Source organism: Globicephala melas, chromosome 15 (assembly GCF_963455315.2).
Source record: "Globicephala melas chromosome 15, mGloMel1.2, whole genome shotgun sequence".
Taxonomy (NCBI): Eukaryota; Metazoa; Chordata; class Mammalia; order Artiodactyla; family Delphinidae; genus Globicephala; species Globicephala melas.
The window spans coordinates 36,827,603-36,850,154 of record NC_083328.1 but is presented as its reverse complement, the minus strand read 5'-3'; the positions used below and the strand labels follow the sequence as shown (position 1 = coordinate 36,850,154).

General features: G+C 51.9%; 1 protein-coding gene across 11 annotated transcripts in view; it reads right to left on the bottom strand.

Annotated features, from left to right (window-relative positions):
* Nucleotides 1-22,552, bottom strand: part of IFT140 (intraflagellar transport 140) — a 70,926-nt gene that overhangs the window by 35,126 nt on the left and 13,248 nt on the right. For all 11 annotated transcript variants that reach the window (XM_060285615.1, XM_060285622.1, XM_060285616.2 and 8 more), the window contains 12 exons: nucleotides 21,024-21,199; nucleotides 20,025-20,116; nucleotides 19,329-19,435; nucleotides 18,500-18,645; nucleotides 15,083-15,286; nucleotides 14,877-14,949; nucleotides 12,882-12,973; nucleotides 7,900-8,027; nucleotides 6,224-6,341; nucleotides 3,762-3,892; nucleotides 3,195-3,363; nucleotides 1,745-1,876 (listed from right to left, as the gene is read on the bottom strand). In XM_060285615.1, coding sequence (XP_060141598.1) covers nucleotides 1,745-1,876; nucleotides 3,195-3,363; nucleotides 3,762-3,892; nucleotides 6,224-6,341; nucleotides 7,900-8,027; nucleotides 12,882-12,973; nucleotides 14,877-14,949; nucleotides 15,083-15,286; nucleotides 18,500-18,645; nucleotides 19,329-19,435; nucleotides 20,025-20,116; nucleotides 21,024-21,199 — 1,568 coding nt within the window. The remainder of the gene's footprint in view (nucleotides 1-1,744; nucleotides 1,877-3,194; nucleotides 3,364-3,761; nucleotides 3,893-6,223; nucleotides 6,342-7,899; nucleotides 8,028-12,881; nucleotides 12,974-14,876; nucleotides 14,950-15,082; nucleotides 15,287-18,499; nucleotides 18,646-19,328; nucleotides 19,436-20,024; nucleotides 20,117-21,023; nucleotides 21,200-22,552) is intronic.

The window sequence follows — 22,552 nt, the reverse complement described above, 5'->3', positions numbered from 1 at the left end:
GAAATTCAGAAAAATGCTGGTCTGGAGGCACTGGTCTATTCAAAAGAGGAAACTCAGAAAACCTGCATGGACGGAGCGCAGGGGGTCCTGGAATCGAAACCACACAGCCTCACAAAGTTCACTGCAACGGATCACAAGTCAAAGTGCATTAAAGACTATTCCCTGCCGACCTCGATGGCTGGGGATACTGTTCCCAGGGGCAACCCTGGCCTGTGGTCTCAGGGGGGCACGTTGCACGAGGGCTTCAGCACAGCCTGAGACCCACAGACCCACACGGCTCGCCCATGACAGTCACAGAACAAAGAGCAGAGAACCCACCCTGGGCCTTCCTGCCAAACCTCTTCAGGTCAGTAATAACCCTGGGAGGGGCCCGGGGAGACCTGCGTCCTGGCTTCTGAGCAGACAGCCGTTCACACAGGCAAGGGGCCTCAGCTCTGGAGCTGGCAGAGATAGCCAAGCTCAGATGGCATGTCCACCATCTCTGGGGGTCCTCTGGGGTCTGCCCTTACCCCTGGCTAAAAAAAGAACACTTGCTAACAGCAAAAAATACAGAGTTCATGTTTAGGGTTGATTTTAAATCACCCTATGCTAAGAGCCAAAAAATATCCAAGTAAAAGTCTACATACTTCAGTCCTTCTTCTGACACAACAGTAAAGAAAGACGCGGCAGGGGAGCCCAAAGAGCTGACGACGGGGAGGAGTCTGCAGATTTTACAAGAATAGGAGCAGCAGCGGCCAGCACATTCACAGTCCTGCAGAACGGAAGGCACGAACGACAGGCTGCAGCCTTCAGGTCCCAGCGCAGCCGCGCCTCCTCTGTGCAGGCGGTGTTGGCGCCCGGCTGAGAACAGGTGGCTCAGCCAGTGTTTCAACTCGTCTGGACATTCCGCCACCCCTACCCCCCAGATGCACCCACCCCCGTGATCAGCACGGCATCTCAGGGCAGAGGATGGCTGATTTCAGGTCCAGGAGGGACCGTGGGGACGTGGAGACCAGGTTCCAGGGAAGGCAAATAACTCATCCAAAATACCCTTGTTGGCGGTGGGGGAGGGGGTGGGTGGTGTGTGCTGAAAACAACCCTGTTTGATCAAAAATTTAAAAACACACCCGTGGGACTTCCCTGGTGGTCCAGTGTTTGGGACTTCGCCTTCCAATGCGGGGGTGCGGGTTCGATCCCTGGTGGGAGAGCTAAGATCCCACATGCCTCAGGGCCAAAACACCAAAACATAAAACAGAAGCAACAGTGTAACAAATTCAGTGAAGACTTTAAAAATGGTCCACATCAAAAAAATAAATAAAAATAAAAAAAATAAAAACAACCAGTGTATGTAACGCACACACACGTGGGCAAAGGACAAGACCTCTCCTGAAAGGCTGCCCGCCAGCCTTTCCTAGCAACCATCTCTGGGGGCTGCGACCACGGAGATTTGCAGCATCCTTGGTCTTTATTTCTTTATTTGAAGCTTCTGAATTTCCTACAGTGAATATAGGAATACGTACTTTTAAAAAAACAGCTAGAATTTTTAAAAAGAAGACAGGAAAGTGGAAGGGTACGGTGCCTTTGGGGGACGCCGGAAGGGACAACCCTCAGCAGCACTGCTGCCTGCCTGCCTTTCCCCACACAGAAACCTCGGATCTGCGGGAATCTCAGGCGACAAATCAGGGCACACGGTTTGCTTGTTTAACGGAAGAGCCCCGGTGGGGAGGAGGGCCTGAGACACGGCCGCACACACAGAGGCTCCCACCTTTCTCATGAAGTAATAATGGGGCACTTGGATTCCCAAGAGCGCCTGGAAGACGGGAGGCCGGAGGAAGCTGTCCTGCAACAGGAAGCCGTGCTCTTCAGAGACGAAGAAAGACAGGACCAGCACGTCTGCCTGCAGAGGGAGACGTTCTGTCTTAGTTTGGCAATAACTTTCCTGAATCTCATCCAATCCCATTTTCACTGCTGGGATATTTACATAAAACACAAAGAAAGTAGAGGAGCCAACACATAGGCACACAGATAACCCCCTTCCTCCTCGGGGCACACAGCAACGACACCAGGCTCCGCTATTCTCTGACGCCCCTCCTGGAGGACACACCTCGTCCGGCCTGGGAGCCACTAGACCCATCTCGCTGACCTTGTGGTGAAAACTAACCCTTCCACCCACGCTGGTGAGTGAAGCTCAGGAGCTTCAAGAGTAGCCCCTTCAGTTTCTTGACTTTGACATGGAGACTCTGCTCTGCTCTCAGGCAGGGACAGTGGAGAGGCCGATGCTCGGCGGGACCCTGTCCTGCAGGACTCGGCCGCAGACCCTTCTGCCCAGGAGACGTGGAGGCCGAGGGGCTGGTGGCTGCCCTGCTGTGTGAGTGCCTGCGTCTCCTCACCAACTTCACCCAAGACCAGGAGCCCTTCGCCGGCCATGCCCCCACCCTCCAAGTGGGAGCAAGTGCCCCCAACTTGCTCGTCACTAGATCCTCTCTCTCATCTTCGAGTCTCCACTCCAGTGACACAGATGCCAACAGGGCCCCTCTCGCCACTCATGTTTCAGACCCAGAGACCGATTTGCTTCTGAAAACATCAGGGTGTGGAAACCTGCTGCTGGTAGCCTCAGGGGATCCAGCCTCTCACATCCTGGAAGGAAGTCCCTTTGGCAGGGACACAAGTCACCTGAAGCTCTAGGGCCGGCGGGCCTTTGCTGACCTACTGAGGACCCTACGAAAGATCCCTCTGGGTCACAGAGAGGCGCATGCAGCCCCCGGGCTTTCTCAGGGATCACTGGGTGTCCTGCAGGACCCAAGACTTGGAAAGTGTTGGAGTCCTGGGCCCGAGAGTCACCAGTTTTGGGGAGGGACGCCCTGCAAAGCCGGGGGTTGGGGTGGAGACAGAGGCGAGGGGGCCAATTGTTCGGGGGATGACTGAGGAGTCGGCCTCAGTAACTGGACCCCACAGGATGAGCTGACATCAAGGGGTAAGTTCACGTTAACTGTTTTGATAAAGAGCTCTGAGCTGCCGAGAGAAAATGGCACATGACAGAGGGTGGGGCCAGCCCTCAGTGTCAACCCAGAGGGGATAGGTGTCCCCCGGCATCCTGGGGGTGAGCGCTTGCTCTCCTGAATCCATTCCCCAGAACTTCCCTGTGGACCATGTTGGGAAGACAGAGCCTGCCACGTCCCCACCAATCTAAACACAAAGGCGACAACATGTGGTACCGTGGGGCCTGTGCTGGCCTCGCCCAGGGCCTTCCTGTCCGTTGGCTGCAGCGGGGCGCCCGGCACTTCCTGCAAGGCTTCACACACAAACAGCCTGGGCTCACTCTGATCCCAGAAGTGGCTCACAGGCACGAGATTCGTCAGCCTCTCATCTGCAAGGGCCTGGCTTCTGAAAGAGAGAGACAGACCCTCACACACGTGGTACATCAATGCCCCACTGTGTTTTCAGAAACACTCTCCATGCCAACAGAGATGCTGATGGGCCCTCTGTGCCCCAAGACTCAGGCTGCCCTTGTGGACACTCGAGTTGCAGCCCTTTCAGAAGCTCGAGTTCCGACCCCATGACTCCAGAACCTTAGAACCTGGAAAACAGATTAGAGACTCAAGTCCACCCCGACTGACCAGGGGAGTTTGTTTCTATTTCACCTCTGGTTTCCACCACTCGTGATCTCTGAGCTCTTCCAAGGGTGAAGTAAACTTAGCGACAACCTGCCTCGAAGCCAACAAGTAACTGAACATCGTTTTCAACATTTTTTTCAACAAAATCCTCCCAAACCACAATCTTACTTCTTAGTCTCCTGTCCATTAAAGGACAACGTCTCTCTCTGATCTATCTGTCCCCTCTTGAAGTCGAGGATGGTCACTGTGTCCATTTCCACATCGTAGAAGAAGATTCTGGAATCGGGGCTGTTGTCAGCCTGGGGAAGAGAGAGCTGGAGCTCAGGGTACCCGCCCACTGAGAGCCACACGCCTGGAAGAGATGCCCGGGTCATCCACCCAGCCGCTCCCATGAGCGGGCCTCCAGCATTCGTAATTCGAACGTCAGCTTACGTTCATCCTGCTGAAATGGCTATGGATTTACTACTTTCTAATTTCAGAAAACTGAAGACAAATTCTCAGACTATGCAGGTCGACTATGGCTGTCTAGCTGTTCTTAATACAGACGTGAGTGTGATGTCATCTTACCTGAGGTGGATTAACCATGGGCACAAGGAGGGACCGAGATTCTGATAAACGAATTCTCACGCAAGTGAGTAAAAATGAAGTAAACACCATAGAGAAGCTTTAGAAAAGCTGAGAAAAGGGAACCAGCTTGGTTGTTGGGGCAAAATGCCAAGAACTCATGTAGACTGTTAAACCTTTATCCCCACAGATACCGGGACGGTAAAGGGACATGCTTACTTAAGAAAAGAAAGGCAAGAAAATGAAAAATTACCGATATCTTAGACAAAAGAAAATACTGTAAGCTTAAAAGCAATGGAAGAAATCACAAATTAAAAATCATCGATAGGTTTGACTAAATAAAAACGCAAGCTTCTAGTCATCACAATTCCCTAAGCAAAATGACAAACAACGAAGTGTCTGGGACACGGTAAGATGGTCCAGGACTCAGTCTCCACCCCAGACACCACGCCCACCCTGCCCCGTCTGCAAGGAGAGGGGCTTCATCCCATCCTCCTCCTCCTGCTTCTCCCAGCCTCTCCTCCCCTGGGGAGTGCCAGTGGGGCAGGGGAGCTATCTTTCACTGCAAGCCCCCTCAACCTAGCTCAACTTTTCTTTCTTTGATTTTTTTCTTTCACCAGGGCGAGCATTCCTGACCCTGGTCTGAGCGTTGAGCTCCCTCAAGCTCGCTCTGCTCTTTAGAATCAGGCCTCCGGAGACAATGGTCACTCAGCAGTCCGCACTTCTCACCAGCGTCCACACCCAGCACCAAGGAAAATGTCCTTCCCGGGACTGCCCAGCACCACGTCCCGATACCCTGCCTACCTCCTGTGTGGGTGTCTCCTGCCTGTGTGTGGATACCCGGGCAGTGTCCTGGCCACTGAAGGAATGAGTGACCCAGGACTGCCTGGTGTGCGGTGCCTGCCTGTCTCTCCCCATCAGCTCAGCTGCTTCCCCTCCCTCAGCCTCCCCAGGTCCACCCTGGCCTCCGGCTGGTAGGACCCCCACCTCCAGCCAGACCTCCTGGCTGAGACTCAGGCTTGTGTCTAACTGCCCACAGGCCGCCCTTCAAATCCCTTAACTCAACAACCAGACAGGACCCCCCTCCGTCCCCCAAAGGCTCCTCACCCAGCTCCTCTCAGACCCTGTCCTTCCCTGCCCTACAGCCAAGTATGGCTGTGATGGGCCCCAAGGGATCTTCCACCTTGTGATAGCCCACTGACCACTCAGCCTGGGCCTCCCCCTCTGCCAGTGACCAGAGACCTTGGTGAAGCCATGCTTCTGCCACGGGGTCGCACTCTGACGCCTTGGCGGGGCTGTGCCCCCATCACTTGCCCACCTGGCGAGCCCACACCTGGGCTCAACCTCCACCTCCCCTGGAAGCCTCCGGAACTCTTGAGAGCTGTTCCACCTACCACTGACCTCCAGCCCTTCACCTCTCCTCTCAGCTCTCACCATGTAAAAATTTACTCGAGTCTGCTTCTCCGAGGGGAGGGGCCGATTCCCCGATTTAACCGATCAGTTTGTGTTTACAGTGGCCAGCAAAGTGTGTGGTACATGGAGGGCAACCAGCAATCCACTCTTAAATGAACGAGTGAGAGAATGAGTGAATAAATAAGTGAGCGAATGTGTGAGTGAATGAGTGAGCAAATGAACGTGTGAGTGAATGCATGAGGAGAGCATGAACAGACACTGCCAGGTGGGAAGGCAGTAGCTCCTCCAGAACAGGCAACCCAGCCACCTGCCTCCTTCACACCCATGTCGTGTGTTTCTCTAAGCAAGAGGCTCCAAGGTCCTTCCACAGTCATCACCCCTGGTGCCCAGAGAATTTAGTCGGGTGATGGAAAGAGGCAGAAAAGGGAAGAGGTGAGGGTCTCTGCAAAGCAGAAACCACTGCTCCTGATGAAACAGGGAGTGAAGGAAGGTGGGGAGGCGAAGGGTGGCCCCAGGCAAGAGGAGAGGCCAGACAGAAAGCTCCCCCACCACTCCGCCCGGCCAGGGAGGAGGGGACGTCAAGAGCGCGGGGTGTGGGGCACAGAAGGGCCAGCTGGAGGGGTGGGAGGAGCTGTGCGCACGAGCGGACTCACCTTGCTGAGGAGGATGCTGATCTTGCTGCCGCTGGCATTGCACCTGAGGGAGGCCATGCCCCCAACGCCCGGGACCAGCCCTGCCAGGCTCTTGCAGCTGCAGTGCACCTTCGCCTCTCTGCGGGGAGGGACGCGGTCTCAGTGGCACCGCCGTGGGATGGCAGGCGCCCCTTCTCCTTGCGGCCTGGAACCTGGGCCCAGAGAACTGAGCTCCGCTTGGGCCCAACTGCTCTCACTTCGGTAATGTGAGACCCAGGAAATGGGCTGAGCTCAGACATAGGGTGATTTTTTATTTTTACATTTTTTTTGTCAAGGTATAATTGACACACACGTTATCTTAGTTTCAGCTGTACAACATAACAATCTGCTACTTGGTGGGTGAGGTTTTAAAATTCTGTTTCTGTGAACAAACACGAACACGTATTTTGTCCCTGTCTCACACAGGAGCAGCTTATTAAGGCTGCTTCATCGTCCCCACAGCACAGCTGGCCGGGGTCTCTGCTGCCCATACTTCATTACAGCTGTGTGCTTTTCCGCTGTGTGGACAAACTAAAATTTATTTAATTAATTCCGTTTAGTTGTTTCAGTTTGTTGCCATTAGAAACAACGCTGGCTTGTATAGGTATCTCATTATGATTTTTTTTGCTTTATTCACATTTCCTTACTTTTCTCCTAGTGTCCTCTGTCTGTCCTAGGCCCCCTGTCCAGGCCCCACTTGACATTTAATTGTCTCGTCTCCCTGGGCCCCTCTGGGCTGGGACAGAGTCTCCAGGCTCATTTGGTGTATTTCCTGCTTCAGTCCCAGTATCAGTCCCAGCATCATTTCTCCGAGGAGATCAGTTCCCTTTACTGCAGGACTTAGAGACCCAGATCCGGGCACGGGATGTGCTCGTTGCTCTTGGGGTGTCATTGCCCTCAGGCCCCCACGGCTGACAGAGCAAGGCTTTGTGTATACTGACTGGTGTGTATCCTCGTAGCCATGGTAACTTTATACGCATCCACCTGCGTCTACGTGAAGCTGCACTCTACTTCAGACTCTCATCTCCACCTTGGATGCACCAGCACAGGGGTCACTCCAGCCTCCACCCCTGCTGATCTGGAACCTCCCACCCAGGCGAGAAGCTGGCTCCCTCGGGCTCCCATCCCATCCCTCGGCTGCTCATGTCCAGCCTGGATGGCAGTGTGGGTACTGCTCCCCGAGCCCCGTGGGAACTGACTTCGTCTGCAGAGCACATGCCGCGTGCGGCCCCTTAGCCCTTAGTCTCACGGTCCCACTCGGTGCCAGGGTGACCCAGGCGGCACCTGGTTCCCAGGGAGGCAGTTCCACACACTCACGAATGGTGGGTAGTCCTGCCTCGTCTGCATTCCATCCTGGGATCCCCTGAACTGATTTTTTAAATTTGCAGACATTAAGGCTCACTTTGAGCTGTAAAGTTCTATGGATTTTGACAAATGCACTGTCATGTGTCCATCACATAGTGATGCTGGTCCCTTACCCTTCATGCAAAGATGAAGAATTTAAATCAAGACATAAGACATTTCAAAGAAGTAAGTTGCACATTAATGTTGAAATGAGAACATAAGTAGTTTGCTTCCTCCTCTCCATTTTCTACCCACCACACTACCTCCTGACTAATTTTAAAAATATAATACTTTTATTTGGACAAACACTGTACCTTCGGGATAGATCAAAGCTTTTAAAGTGAGCCAAGTCTGTCCCTACAACCAGGAAATTTCCACAGATGTCAAAGAAGCATGGGTTCCCCTCTGTTTCGGAAAATGGCAGGAGTTGTTTCACAGTCCCCTGAAGAAAAAAGGAGGGAACAGGGAATTCAGGGAGGCTTTATTCACAGGGCCCTGCCCTCTGCTGGAGTCTCACCCCACACAGGGAGGGGAGGACGGGGCCCTGCCCCGGGGGGATCCCTGATGCTTACGTTCAGAGGGGGAGACAGGTAGCAGCCAGGTCAACAAGCAAGTACGCACATAACTCAACCTGAGCAAGTGTAGACAGGTGACGGACAGAATGCTAAAACAAAACTATCAAGGTGGCGAGACATTGAATTCCACCTGCTTGGGTTGGTCCAGGAGGTACTGCCTGCAAGGTCTTATGTTAAAGCCCCAATGAAACTGACTGTGTGGCTAGTGTCCTCTAAGTGGTCACATCCAGGGGAGGCCGTGAGTGGAAGGGATGGTGGTCGCGTCACGGATACGTCCATCTGTGAAAACTCACTGAGCTGCACACACAACATGCTTGCTTTCCTGTGTGTACATCATACGTCAGTAAATGCCTGAGAAACAGGTCTTGTCTGTGGGGCAAACCTGAACTGAGACTGGGGAGAAGGAGCCACCTATTGGAGAGCTGAGCCTGGCTTTCCAGGACAAGGAGGAGCCAGCACAGCAGGAAGGAATGTGGTGGCCAAGGGGTGGCCCCCGAGGTGGGCAGTGACCAGAGGCCAAGTGGGTAATCAGTGCAGGCCAAGGTGGAGAGCCAGATTTTGTTCTACGTGAAGTTGGAAGACTCTGGAGGGTTTTAAAGTGTCACTCTTACTTTAAGAGCATTTTGGAAAGAGTGACTACAGTCAGGCCTGCACAGAGCTTAGGCTTTCGTGTGTCTTGTGCATGGACCGACCCTTGTCCTTGGAGCTGAGAGAGGCTCCTGGCTCAATTCAAGCAGCGCCCAGTAAGTGTCTGCGTGGCATGGTGCTGGGCTGGGAGCAGGGCACCCCAACAGTGAGTGGGCGGCAGGTGGAGGCCTGGTCCCAGTGCAGGGGTAGCGGGGAGCAGGCTGGACGACCGGGGATGGGGGGGCGTTCCAACAGAACTTAGTAGACTCCTAGTGCCAGGCACAGAGACTTGAGGAGCAGGCCAGGAAGCTGCATAACCCGTCCAGGAAACTCAGAGTGAGGGATAAACAGCATGGGGGTGAGTTCCAAGCTGAGGAATCTGATCTTCATGTTGATGCACCCAGTAGGGAGGTTAGTATACGTTTGTGGAACAAGCAAACAACAGTCACAGGCAATGGCTCACGGTGAGGACAGGCTCACTGGTGAGGACAGAGCGAGGCTCTCAGCCTCCTCTGCTCGACCTCTCCTCTGCCGCTCCTGACACGTCATACGCAGTGCAAACCTGACCTCCTCTCCTTCCACACTGCCTCAATGATATGTCCCAATTCCCAACCCCAGTTTCAGAGCGTGGCCTGGGCTCCTGCCTCCAGAGCAGTGTTTCCAGCTGGCTCTGGTGTAAGGATATAGGCTGGGGCGGGGTGGTGGTGGGGGTTCCTGGAGAAAGAAAACCAGGACTGGTATTCTTGACATAAGAGGACCCATTTTAGCCTAAGCCATTTTGTGATCTAAGCCTGGCCACAGTGCTGGTCCTAGAACAGGCCTCAGCAATTAATGATCTTAGGGAGGGAATGCAGAAACAAGGGAGGAGCAGCCTTGGGGCAGGTCCTGGTTCCTCAAGGGATATACATAATAATACACCTTTGAGTTCTGCAGGAAGTAACGCTCCCACCGACTTCAATCCACAGCCTGGACTCTGTTGACCTTTGCCCCAATTCTACCCTGAATTCTCCTCTGCTCAAATGCTTTTGTGAATATGCTTGTGCCCTTAGCTTAAAACTTCCCCAATTTTGCTGTTCAGGAGACACTGTTTTGGGAAAGATCCCCCGTGTTCTCCTTCCTGGCTGCAAGTAATAAATCCTTCCTTCTCCCGATCTTAGCTTGGTTGTGTCTATTGGCTGACATCCACCGAGAGGCGAACCTCGTTTTCAGGTAACACTGGGACATCTCTGAAGGGTGTCCGAGGCACCTCACACTTGCACCCTTCCCCCCCAGCCCTGCTCTGCTTCTGTACGTTCCACCTTAAGGCTCCACAATTAGCACAGACCCGCAAACTAGACAACTAGAATGTCCTCAGTTCCTCCCTCCTACACCAGTTGCTCACCACGCCCCTAACTGCTGACTCTGGCCTGGCTCCCTGCCCATTGTCGCGCTCCAAGCCCCCGGACCTCTCACCTGTGGCCTCTCCTATCTGCCTTCACTGCTCACCAGCTGCCCTAGTCCTTCCCACACAGAAGTGATCTTCTAGGAAGAAAACACAAAACCAAGAAAAAAACAAGCCAAAACGCACCGTGTTACTCGGGCTCCACACCTCCTGCCTTCCAACTTCCACATGGTCCCCCGAGGCTTTGCCTCCACGGGTGTCTGTCAGACACCAGCCCCCGTTCAGCTCCCGCCTCTCCTCGCAGTGCCTGGCAGGAAGCACGGGAACCAGCGGGGCTCTGCGCTCCCGCCTGGAGGAAGCTTCTGCGAGAACCATGAGGTACATAATGGCTGTCCCATCACCACACAAACCAGCAACAACTGCAGTTTGTGTGTCATGGATGCACGGGCAGGGAGAAAGGTCTGGAGACACACTCCAGCTTTCCAACGAGAGGAGAGGTGCTAATGGATTCCTTACACAGGCTGGCATTACTTTACTAATCACCATGGTCACATATTCCTTAACCTAAAAATCAACTAAAAAGTCTAAACTCTAGACTGTCTGTGGTCAGACGCTCCTAAGTTCCCTCCAGCTGATTTTTCACCCCTTCCCCAGCAAACCTTTCACCCGTTTCCCAGTATGCCTTTCACCTCTTCCCAGCAGGCCTATCATTCTTTCCCGGTATGCCTTTCACCCCTTTCCCAGCATGCCTTTCGCCCTTTCCCAGCAGGCCTATCATTCTTTCCCAGTATGCCTTTTGCCCCTTCCCAGCAGGCCTTTTCTTCTTTCCCAGTATGCATCTCACCCCTTCCTACAGGCCTATCATTCTTTCCCAGTATGCTTTTCACCCCTTTCCCATCATGCCTTTTGCTCCTTCCCATCAGGCCTATCATTCTTTCCCAGTATGCCTTTCCCCCTTCTCCAGCAGGCCTATCCTTCTTTCCCAGCATGCCTTTCGTCCTTTCCCAGCACGTCTTTCATTCTCTCCCATTATGCCTTTTGCCCCTTTCCCAGTATGCCTCTTGCCCCTTCCCAGCATGCTCTTTGCACCTTCCCATCAGACCTATCATTCTTTCCCAGTATGCCATTCCCCCATTTTCCAGCAGGCCTATCCTTCTTTCCCAGTATGCCTTTCGCCCCTTCCCTGAAGATCTTTCCTTCTTTCCTTGCATGCCTCCACTCTCCAGCTCCGCAGGTCACTCCTCTGATAACCCAGCTGCTCCCTCATCTTTTGTCAGGAGGGCCCCTCCCTGCCTCGGCTTTATGTCCACAGCTGATGCCCCTACACAACTATCAGCAGTATGCAAGGCCCATCCCTCCTTCCCTCCAGCCTCTCTGCCTCCCTTTTGACCTGAAGCAGGGCAGGTATCTCAACAGGCCCCAGCTCCTTCCACCTGCACTTTGCCCCAGGAGGCGAGTGGGGCTGCGGGCGCTTCCCTGACTTGTCAGGTCTCTATTCCAATGCCACCCCCTGCAATACTTCCCACCCACCTCCACACTTCAGTGTGCACCTTTACTGTCTGACCCTCCTGCTAGAAAGTAGAACTGCATGGAAGCTCTTTCAGGAATTGCTGAATGCAAGAGTGGACGTGCAGGCTGTGAGGTACAAGGACACGGACATGGCAGCCCTGGGAAATCAAATGCTGGACCCCAGGAAAGAACTCAGAGCTGGACAAAGCAGTCATACTGAGAGCTAAAACCAGTGCCATAACAAATGTCCTCAACCATGATGCAGAACACTATTGCATGTACTGGGCTGAATGGTAGCCCCTGAAAGATACATCCATTTGGATGTATCTTGGAAAAAGGGTCTTTGCAGATATAATTAAGGATCTCAAAAGGAGACAACTCTGGATTAGGGTGGACCCTAAATCCAAGGACAAGTGTCCTTCTAAGACACAGGGAGAAGGCCATGTAAAGATGGAGGCAAAGACTGGAGTGATCTGTCTACAGGCTGAGGAACGCAAGGAATGCCGGCAACACCAAAAGCTGGAAGGGGCATGGGACAAATTCACCCTCAGAGCCTCAGAAGGAGCCAATCTTGCCCACACCTAGATTTAGGACTTCTGGCCTCCTGAACTGCAAAGAAAATAAATTTCTATTGTTTTAAGCCATAAGTTTGTGGTCATTGGTTATGGCAGGCTCAGGAAACTAATACACCATGTCAGCCCTGGGGGTCCAGCAAGTGTGCACGGGATGTGGGCAGGGTTTCCTTACTGCACACCACCCGGAGGGAACAGAATGGTGTGTTAAAGGCCTGTAATCCTGGAGGCACACATTGCTCCCATCCTGGCCTCACCCTCAGACACATGCAGGGAAAAAGGTCTGCCTAAAGATATGTCCTGAACTGATGACCCCTCAGTCCTCAAGATGCGCATTAAACACAGCAAAATTTCCTCCCATTTCACACCCCCATGCACTCAAGGTCCAGCCATGTAGTCCTTTTCACTGCAAAAGGCCACTGCCTCACCTCCTGACTTCTGAAGTCACAAGAGCTGTCGATGGAGGGGCTATCCGACAATCCATTTTTACAACCAAGCACCCAGTGGGGGCAATCTGATGTGGTTGAGTGAAGTCATTAAGCAGGCTCTGGCTTGATTTAGAGATGGCATTTTAAACTCTGCTCTAATTGTCTTTAACGTCACAGGCCACTCACTCTAGAGCAGCAATTTACCTGCCAGGTTCGAACTTGGACTCGGTTTGGCTCCACCGTATAAACGTTTTCTTCGTGCATGGCTAACACTGGAGACTCACACAGGAAGGTACCTAAAATTAAAAATAAAGGTCAGGACAGCAGCAGCTAGTCTCGTCATAGCTCCTTAGAGTTTAAGAAGCATTCTCACACTAAAACTAGAATTTTTTGTAGGGCAACTATTGATGAGAAAGACTGAAACCTAGCAGAAAAGATCTTCTAAAACTAAGGATATAAAGAAGGAACCACGGTGAGACGGGTAGAAGGGGTGGAGCTGCGGTATAGTCAAGAAGTGTTCTCATGTGTGTTCCCTAATTTTCCTTGGCACCCACAATAGCCTTGTGAAAGGTGCGTTTTCTTTATCTTGCAGATGAGGAAAGTGAGGCTCTGAGACACAGGGACCTGCCAGGGCCACAGCTGCCGGTGATGGCCAGGTGTGGGGACTCAGTGCTGGGCACCCTGCCCTCACCAGTCACTGATGGTCTCTCCTCTTTTATCCCATCTAGCAGTGGTGCTTCCAGTAGCACAGCATCTATGACAGCATGATTGTTCAAGCATCTGCTTATCTTATGTGGAACTTTGGAGACCACAAGCTCTAGTCTCTGGCTCTAGACAGGTTCTTATCTAGTTAGGAAGATGATGACACACACAAAACAGAAAATAGCTCAGCACCTGTTGTGCTATCCTCTTGGGAGGATAAGTTCACCCTTGCCCCTCAAGGGGTCTATGGTAGAAGAGAGGCGAAGACGTGAATTGTCAGCACGATACAGGGCAGGGTGGGAAAAGTGTTCCAAGAGAACTTTAGGCAACAAAGTGTTAGAGGAGGAAAAAAAAGTGAGGGAATAATATGAGGGAGAGAGTTGATAACCTGTGGAAAAACATCCCCAGGGAGGTGTGAGGTATTCAAACAAGCACGTGGGGGCATCACCCTGGGAACAGTGCAATGACGAATCCCCCTGTGAGGTAGGAGGGCCTAGGTCAGGATGGGTGAAGACAAGAACTGTGCAGAAGGAGATCTTGCCGAGGAGCACGTCCTGATGGTCACTGTGCTTGGTGGGAAGATGTCCCCAAAGAGATCAGGTCCTAATCCCTGAAACCCATGAATATTAGCTTATATGGCCAAAGATGTTAAGGTCTTGAGATGGGGAGATTATCTTGGATTATGCAAATGGGCCCCAAATGAAATCACAAGTGTCCCTGTAAGAGGGAGGGAGATTTTTAGACAGGAACAATGTGACAGTGGAGGCAGAGACTGGAATGATGTGACCCCAAGCCAAGGACTGCTGGCAGCCACCAAAAGCTGTAAGAAGCAAGGAGCAGAGTCTTCCCTAGAGCCTCTGGGGCTCTGCCAACACCTTGATTTTGGCCAGTGAAACTAATTTTGGACATCTGGCCTCAAGAACTGTGAGAGAATAACTCCTAAACAGCCACTCGTTTTGTGGTCCTTGTTACAGCAGCCCCGTAACTCATACAGACATGTGCTAAAGAGCAGAAGATAAAGTGAAACAGAGAGTCGGAGCGATGGATGGGACAGGTGGAACAGCTCTGAAGATCCACCTTGAAATTTTCAGACAGAGGTTGGCCTTGGTCGAGACCCCACGGGCTCACTGCTGTGCGTGCTCTGGGAAGTTCAGAAGTCAGGTGTGTAGCATCCCTTTCCCCGGAAAGCATTGTGGTTCTTCACAGTCATGCCGACTTATTTCTGAGCTGTTTCATCGTCCTGGAGCCCAGGAGGGCTGCTGGCCCCAGATCTGGCTGCACTTAACTACCTCAACTAGCTTCTGTAGGGAGGCTGGGGAGGCCCTGGTTGCACAGGGCTAGAGTGGCAGCACCGGCTCTGGAAACGCAGGCCCAGGCACGAGAACTGACATAAGGGTCTCCCCATGGCCCTGGGCCTGCCCTTTGCCCACCTCACAGGCACCAGCACCCACCCCCATTAGATGTGAGTCCCCTTCGTGGGGCTGAAAAGACTCCTACCTGCACTTCGTAATGTGGCTCCAGAAGGCTCAAAGATCACCACCTGTTTTCCATTCCAGACGGCAACAGCATCCTACAAAGAACCACGGAAATTAAAAAGCAACCGGCCGTCTGGGCCTCGTTGTCCCGAATGACCCTAACAACCGATCAGGTCTTCCGTCTGTATCGATGATCCCGCCCAAGCCCATGGTCACCCTGGCAGTGACCTTGGTGGTGAACACTCCGCTGATGTACATGTCTGTGCGCAGGCTGTGTGTCACCCCCGTGGACAGGAAGGACACGCTGAGTAGGCTCGGGGAGACCTGCACCGCGGCCACCTGCTGGTGGAAGTGGGACGACATGGCCTGCTCGCGGAGGATGAGCACGGAGCTGATGCTGTTCACTGCCAGGAGGCTCTTCCTGGAGCCCCACTTCATTCCCACGTTGAGAGACAGAAAGGAGAGGTGCAGTCAGGGCAATGTTATAAGTACGAGGATTCATAAACAATTTCCAAGCACTATTTCTTCTTCTTGTTTAAAAACATGATTTTAGGGCTTCCCTGGTGGCACAGTGGTTGAGAGTCCGCCTGCCAATGCAGGGGACGCGGGTTCGTGCCCCGGTCCGGGAAGATCCCACATGCCGCGGAGCGGCTGCGCCTGTGAGCCATGGCCGCTGAGCCTGCGCGTCCGGAGCCTGTGCTCCGCGACGGGAGAGGCCACAGCGGTGAGAGGCCCGCGTACCGCAAAAAAACAAAAAAAAAAACAAAAAAAAAAAAACATGACTTTAAAAATTTATAAGTATAAAATGTATAATTTGTAGAAAAACTTTAAAATAACAACACTCAGAGTTTAGATCCAGCGGGTAAACTTGTGTGGTTGTTCTCGCTCATGTCTATCCTGACTGGTTGAGCATCTTCTAGAGTTTACTTTACTGACATGAACTTAGGGGCGTCTATGTTTTATAAATGGAAAGCAAATTTACACACTCTAGTGAACTATCTAGACTTCCTCTAGTGATGTCAAGTACCACTTTCATAATTTCATATTAAACTTCCAAATCCATACAAATCCATTTCTGGATTTCCAACTTTACTCCATTGATATATTTATCCATTCCTAGTAAGCATGCCATGTTAATTGCTATACCTTTCAGATATATTCTGGTATAGGATACAGAAATGGTCTGATTCTTTTTAAAATTTTTTCTCGGCCATTTGCTCTACCAAATGAGTTTAGAATTATTGTGTTGAATTCCCTCAGGAAAAAAAAAAAACCTCCTTATTTTCACTGGATAAACATGTAATTTGTAGATTTATTTGGAAAGAGCGATGGATGGGACAGGTAATTACAAGATTGAGGCTTCTCTTTGAGGAACATGGTCTACTGAGTCAATTTTTCTTTTACGTCTTTCAAGAAAGTTAGTGTGGCTCTTACTATTATTTAAAATGGGCATTTCTTTCATTACCACTGAGGTTACACGTTTTCCATGGATTCTACTAACCACCCTTAGGTAAATTATCTGCACTCTCCTTCATCACTTATCCATTTACATTCTTTTCTTTTTGGCCGCACAGTGCAGCATGCAGGCTTAGTTCCCCAACCAGGGATCGAACCCGGGCTCCCACAGTGAAAGCACTGAGTCCTAACCACTGGACCGCCAGGGAATTCCCTCCATTGGCATTCTTAATATTTTTCTTATAAATGTGAGTATTTTTCACGTCCATTATTCTAAGATATCACTAAAGGTAAGATGAGCCATCAGTTTAAAACAGCACCTTTCTTCTCCCACAAAAAAACAAAAATACTTTCAATGTACACATCAACTGGGATTGGTATTCAAATGAAGAAAAAAATTATGCATTGAAAATTGGGAAAATTTGGTGTTTTAGAGATTAACCTTTTAAAGTGAATTTTTACCCAGCTCAGTTTTCCTTTCATCCCAGTCTTCCTGTTCACATTGCCCGGTGTGACATGTTCTTATGGACTCAACCTTGTCCCTCTGCTTTTGCAACTTCTTTTATTACTTAAAATCTAAGAAAGTTACACTTTCTCTACAGATCTGATTATATTCTGTGTTTTTAGCCAGTTATTCTGACCCAACTTTTAATTTTTTAAATTTTATTTTCAACAGGTGGACCATTTTTAAAGTCTTTATTGAATTTGTGACCATATTGCTTCTGTTTTATGTTTTGGTTTTTTGGCTGCAAGGCATGTGGGATCTCAGCTCCCCGACCAGGGATCGAACCCACACCCCCTCCACTGGAAGGCGAAGTCTTAACCACTGGACCGCCAGGGAAGTCCCTGACCTAACTTTTAAAAATATTTAACTCGTTAATTCATCCAGAAACTATGTTTATTTATGACCTGAGATGAGGATCTAAAAGTAATTCCCAAAATTGCTCTAAGGTATCCATACACTGTTTACCATGTAAGTTTTCATTTCCTGATTAGTATAGATTAAGTAAACTTTATCTTAAAAAATTCAGGGACTTCCCTGGCGGTCCAGTGGTTAAGATGTCACACTTCCACTGTAAGGGGCGTGGGTTCGATCCCTGATCGGGGAACTAAGTAAGATCCTGCGTGCCATTTGGTGCAGCCAAAAATTAAAAAAAAAAAAAAAAATCACACAGAGCAGCTCTGAGAGGCAAGTTCCAGAAAGGCAGGTGAGGAGCCCCGAGGACATAGTAGGCATAACTGGTGAAAATTATGAAAACACAACCATGTACTTCTCTGGGAATTGGGCACAGAGTAAATGAGGAAAGACTTATTGAAGAAAGTCTACTAAGTCTGGTAAGAAGAGCAGAGTCTGTGGCAGGTGAGCTCGGCAGGCAGGTTTGGCCAAGAAACCAGGGCTCCCTCTCCTCCGGCATTTTCCTGGGAGGGGCGGCTGCCAGCATCTCTCACTCCCCCAGCTCCGGCACAGAGGCCAGGTCCAGGTGGGTCGGAGGGAGGCTCTGCATCTGGAGCGGGAGCCAGACCACATGGGGCCCCCAGGCCCTTGCCCCAGCTTGCTCCTCTCTGGGAGAGGCCATCCGGGACCAGAGGTTCCTGTGTCCAGCTCCCAGCTCCCAAAGCAGGGTGTCACCCCAGAAAGCCAGCTACTCTCCCCACTACCAGGCTGTGGAGCAGTGACTCAGAAATCTTTTCCTGAGGGGAAAGGCAGTCCACAAGAACAGCAAGCTCCCCAACAGAATGACTTTGTTTGAAACAGAATAGGGGCAAGTTCAAGCCTCAGGATGACCAGAAAACAGTGGAGTTTTGGAGCATTAAGAGGAAGCTGGGGCGGGAATTCCCTGGCGGTCCAGTGGTTAGGACCTGGTATTTCCACTGCTGGGGTGCAGATTCAATCCCTGGTCGGGGAGCTAAGATTCTGCAAGTCGTGCGGCACAGCCAAATAAATAACTAAATAAGACAAATAGATGATAGAGATAAATGGACGTGTAGATAGATTTAAAAAGATAAATATAGATTACTACAGATCCACAATCCCTTATCTGTAGTTCTGAAACCCAAAAGGCCTTTAAAAATATTTTACTGTTGTTATTTTTTATCTTAATTTGAATAACTGACAAAAATAGGTTCAGAGCAATTACTGCCTCCACTTCTGCAGAAAATGAGTGCACCCAGTGCCCCGTCGAGGCATACCTTTATCTGTGTGATGTTTCCTTCAAGCTCAGTGGGGATCTGAAGGGTCCACCTGTCTTTGCCCTCCACCCCTTGGCTGCTCTGGGGGCCTGGCACTTTTCTCCACATGGCTACGCGCCCTTTATCGGTACCTGCTGCCAGAAGACCTGTAGGTAAAAAGAAAGTTCACGTTGAGTTGAAAAGGGATAAAAACAGCAGCAAGCTCACTTCTCTGACCACCCTCTCTAAAATACCAGCCTGTCGGCCCTCCGTCCAGGAACTGCCCAGCCTCGTACCTGGCCGTGTCTTCCTTAGCAGGAGTTCGCTACTCGCAGTGACACAGTGTGTACATGTGTGGATGGGGGATTGGGGCAGTGGTGCTGCTTGCTCTCTGGTTTCTCCCATGAGAGAGGAGCCTGCTTGCCTGTGTTCAGGGCTGCTTTCCCAATGCCACACAGCACTTAGCACTCAGCGGGCACGGAAGTGCTGCTCTGGTGCATTTCCTATTCTTTCTGTCATATTTGTGTGTGCGTGTGTGTGCACATACGCACATCCATGTACACATATATATTTAATGTTTCTCACACTGACTTTTTCTTGAGGTTTCAGGAGGAACAGACACCAATTCACGCAGCCAGGCTGGTCACATTCCTGACCAAACTCCTTGACCACTACGTGGGACAACACAGCTTTCCTGCCTCTTTTTTGCTCTTGGCTGACTGTACTCGAGTGACTGACATAGTTGTAACTGAGGTATGGTTCTTAGAACAGCCCTGAGTTCCATGTCATGACAGCACACCCCAGAGCAAAGCCTGAGGTGGGCTCTCCCTCTGACGCTGGGAAGTCTCACCTTTGACTCTACAGTAAGAAACACAGTTCATATTCTCTCCTTTTTCAAAACCAAACTTCTCCTCTGGACTCAGTACGTAATTCTCTCCTCGTTCTAAATCCCAGAACCTACAAGGCAAGGAGGAAAGTCCCACGGGGGGGACTGTGTTAGTGGGCTTCCCTCAGCTGTGAGGGTCTTGTTCAACTCGCAGAGTAAACTTTAAAAATCAGGAAAAAGACATGGCCCTTTGGACTCTGAGGAAAAAAGCATGTCGTTGTTACGTTATCTATGTTACGTCTTGTTCATAACAAAGGGAGCAGTTGTTAATAAAAGAGGGTTCCTGTGTGACACCGGGTCACGATGAGAACAAGGGAACTCCAAGCACCCAACCAGGGAGAACCCCTGAATGTCACATGAGCTAAAGCAGCCGGACCCAAGAGAACACAACATGGGATTCCATCTACCCGGGGATCAAAAAGGCAGGCAGACGTCAGGACAGTGTGACCCCTGCGGGGGCGGGCGGAATGCCTAGGGTCTCTGATATGTTCTGCTCTTCCATCTCAGGGCTGGTTACGTGGATGTGCCCAATTAGTAACACTTCATCATAATTTGTGCATTTTTCTATATGTATGTTACACTCCAACACAAAGTGTACTCAAGAGACTGTATGGGACAGAATTTTCAACCCCAGCACTCTCTGCAGAGTCGGGATCTCACCTGAGGACCGCCTCCCCAGTGGCGGTCACAAGAAGGCTGCTGTTGATCAGGGCGACGTTTGCCTGGCGACCCATATTTCCACTCAGCTTTACCTGCACAACAACAACCCGAAAGGAGCACGTCGCCCTTGTCGAGACCAGGTCCCTGTTCAGCAGCTGGACTCTCTGGCAGTGACTCCCCGCAGACTTACCAAGCGGAGGAAGTGAGGGTGGCTGTGGACACTTGGAAGGGCAGCCCCAGCCTTTCAGGCCAAAGCAGCGACCACTGCACACTATGTAGTTAATGACAGGGGTGCCCCGCGTTGGGTGAGGCAGCTTGTCACAGCCTGTGTTCAGAGAAAACCTGCCAGCAAGGGGCTGAGGGGGGATTTGAACCCAGGTTCACAGGACTCAGTGACCACATTTCAACTGCTGTGTAGACAGAGGTGCACAAAGGACCCCTGAACACCGACTTTTCTGCATCGACCAGAGCATCTTAGGGAAGGTTCGGAGTACTCTGAGAACCATAGAATCCTTGGGTGTAAACCAACAAAGTGGCAGGAGAGTGGCATGCAGTCCTCAGGGAGCTGCACGCGCTGCCTGACCAACAACCAACGCCCCAGGCTTCCTGGTGTCCTCCTGCGAGTGAGTGCCCCGGCCCGGGGCGAGGCACCCACGCGGATGGCAGGGTGTCCAGAGTTGTGATTATCACACACCCCTCGGATAAAGCAATGCATATGTGTGGGCCAGCGGTAGTGTCACAGAGGGAACACTGGTGACAACCCTCAAGGTCTGCACATAGCCAGGCGTCCCCGCCACAGCCCCGTACCTCCCGTGGCTCTGGGAGGCCCCGTCCCCTGGTGTCTCCCCCACCTGTGACCGCAATGGTGCACAATAAATTAGGTGCTAAAGCTCTGGTGGTGGCCCTGAAACACAGACTCCTCAACCAAAACGAAGGGGTGTATGAGGTGGGCAAGAGAGGCTGGAGACCCCCTGGGGCACCCCCCCATCACCTCCTCACCTTCATCACCTCCTCGGCTGTGCCCTCGGGCATCACCGTGAACAGACACAGCAGCAGGCTCTCGGTGACTGCCACCAGCACCTCTCTCTCCTCCAGGTAGAACAGAGTCTGAATGGAGCTGTCCGTGGACGCCACCCGGGCCGTCCTGCCCTTCTCGTCCACGTAGTGCACGGTCCCTGCGGGAAAGCGATGTGTCCATGGAGGCTGGACACTCCCTGGAAGCCATTCTACCTACTTAGGGACACTTTCAACGTAAACATCTTCATCATAACCATTTACAAATAAGCTATTTTAAAAACACTGGCACATGACCCCCGCGTCTGCCATCTCTAGGTCAGTCCAGCCAGGACCCCTGTGTCTGCCATCCTCCCTCCACCACTGTCCAGCGCTCACACTGACCACCCTCCTGATGCACAGCCTCCATGCTCTGGTCATCTCAGTCCCCTAGGTACACGTCCATCACCCGTCTGCCGGGGCCTTAACTATGACCCTCCCCGGAGCCTCGGCCTGCACCCTCCATCCTGGGTACCGGGTATCGCTGGCTGGCGTCTGGCCTGCACCCTCTTGCCTTCCCCAGGCCCTCGCGTCAGCCCCAGGGCCCCTCCCAGCTTGGATACCCTCCTCTTGCCCCCGAGCTGTCTCCTGGTTCTGCTTTCAGGCTTCTGAGCATGGTGGCAGCACCTCCTGTGAGTTCTCGGGATTGGGTTCATTCTGCTGCTCTCGGGAGCCTCCTCACCCTCCATGCCGCCTCCCATCTCACTCCCAGTGGACAACTTGAGTTCTTATTAAGCTTAAAGGTTCAAGGTTGTCTGGAGGCTAATCATAACAGTAACTAGTATTTACTGAGCACAGATGTGTGCGGGCTCCGTGTACAGAGGCTCTGGAGGCAGGTACTATCCCGATCCCCACTGTACATGTTCGGAAGCTAAGGCACAAAGACACGGGATCATCTGCCCCAGTTGCACGGCTGCTGGGCGGGGGCAGCACTGACACCCCCTGCAGAGCCAGGCCTCCAGTCGCCACGTCTCCTTCCTCCCTCAGGGCCCCCGCCGCCCCCACAGTGCCCACATTGGGTCCCTCCAACTCCCCTCCTTAAATGCCAAGTCTCTCTACTTTTAAACTGACAAATGCCCCAGCCCCTCCCAGCTGTCACCTGTCACAGTTAAGCTGCCTGGCCACACACGTCCTCGAACCCCATCACCCCAGGAAGGGCCCCTTTCCCATGGGAGAAGGCACTCATGAATGTCTCGTGAGTGTACGAGACCCTCTATCTCTCTGAACCTCACACTGCATCTATTGGCCGCCGCCTGCCTCCTAGCACACCGCGGGGGAGCCGTGTTAAATCAGCACGGACGGCCCAGCCCTGCCAGGGCTGCTGGTCCAGCGTGCCCCGGTCACACCCACGCCAGAGCTGAGCCCCGCTGCTGGCTTGGAGACCACGCCGGGTGCCCCTGGCATCGATTCATCTTGGGCTGCACATCCTGGACAGCTTCCTCCTGAAAAACCTTCAAATGCAAATAAAGCTCAAT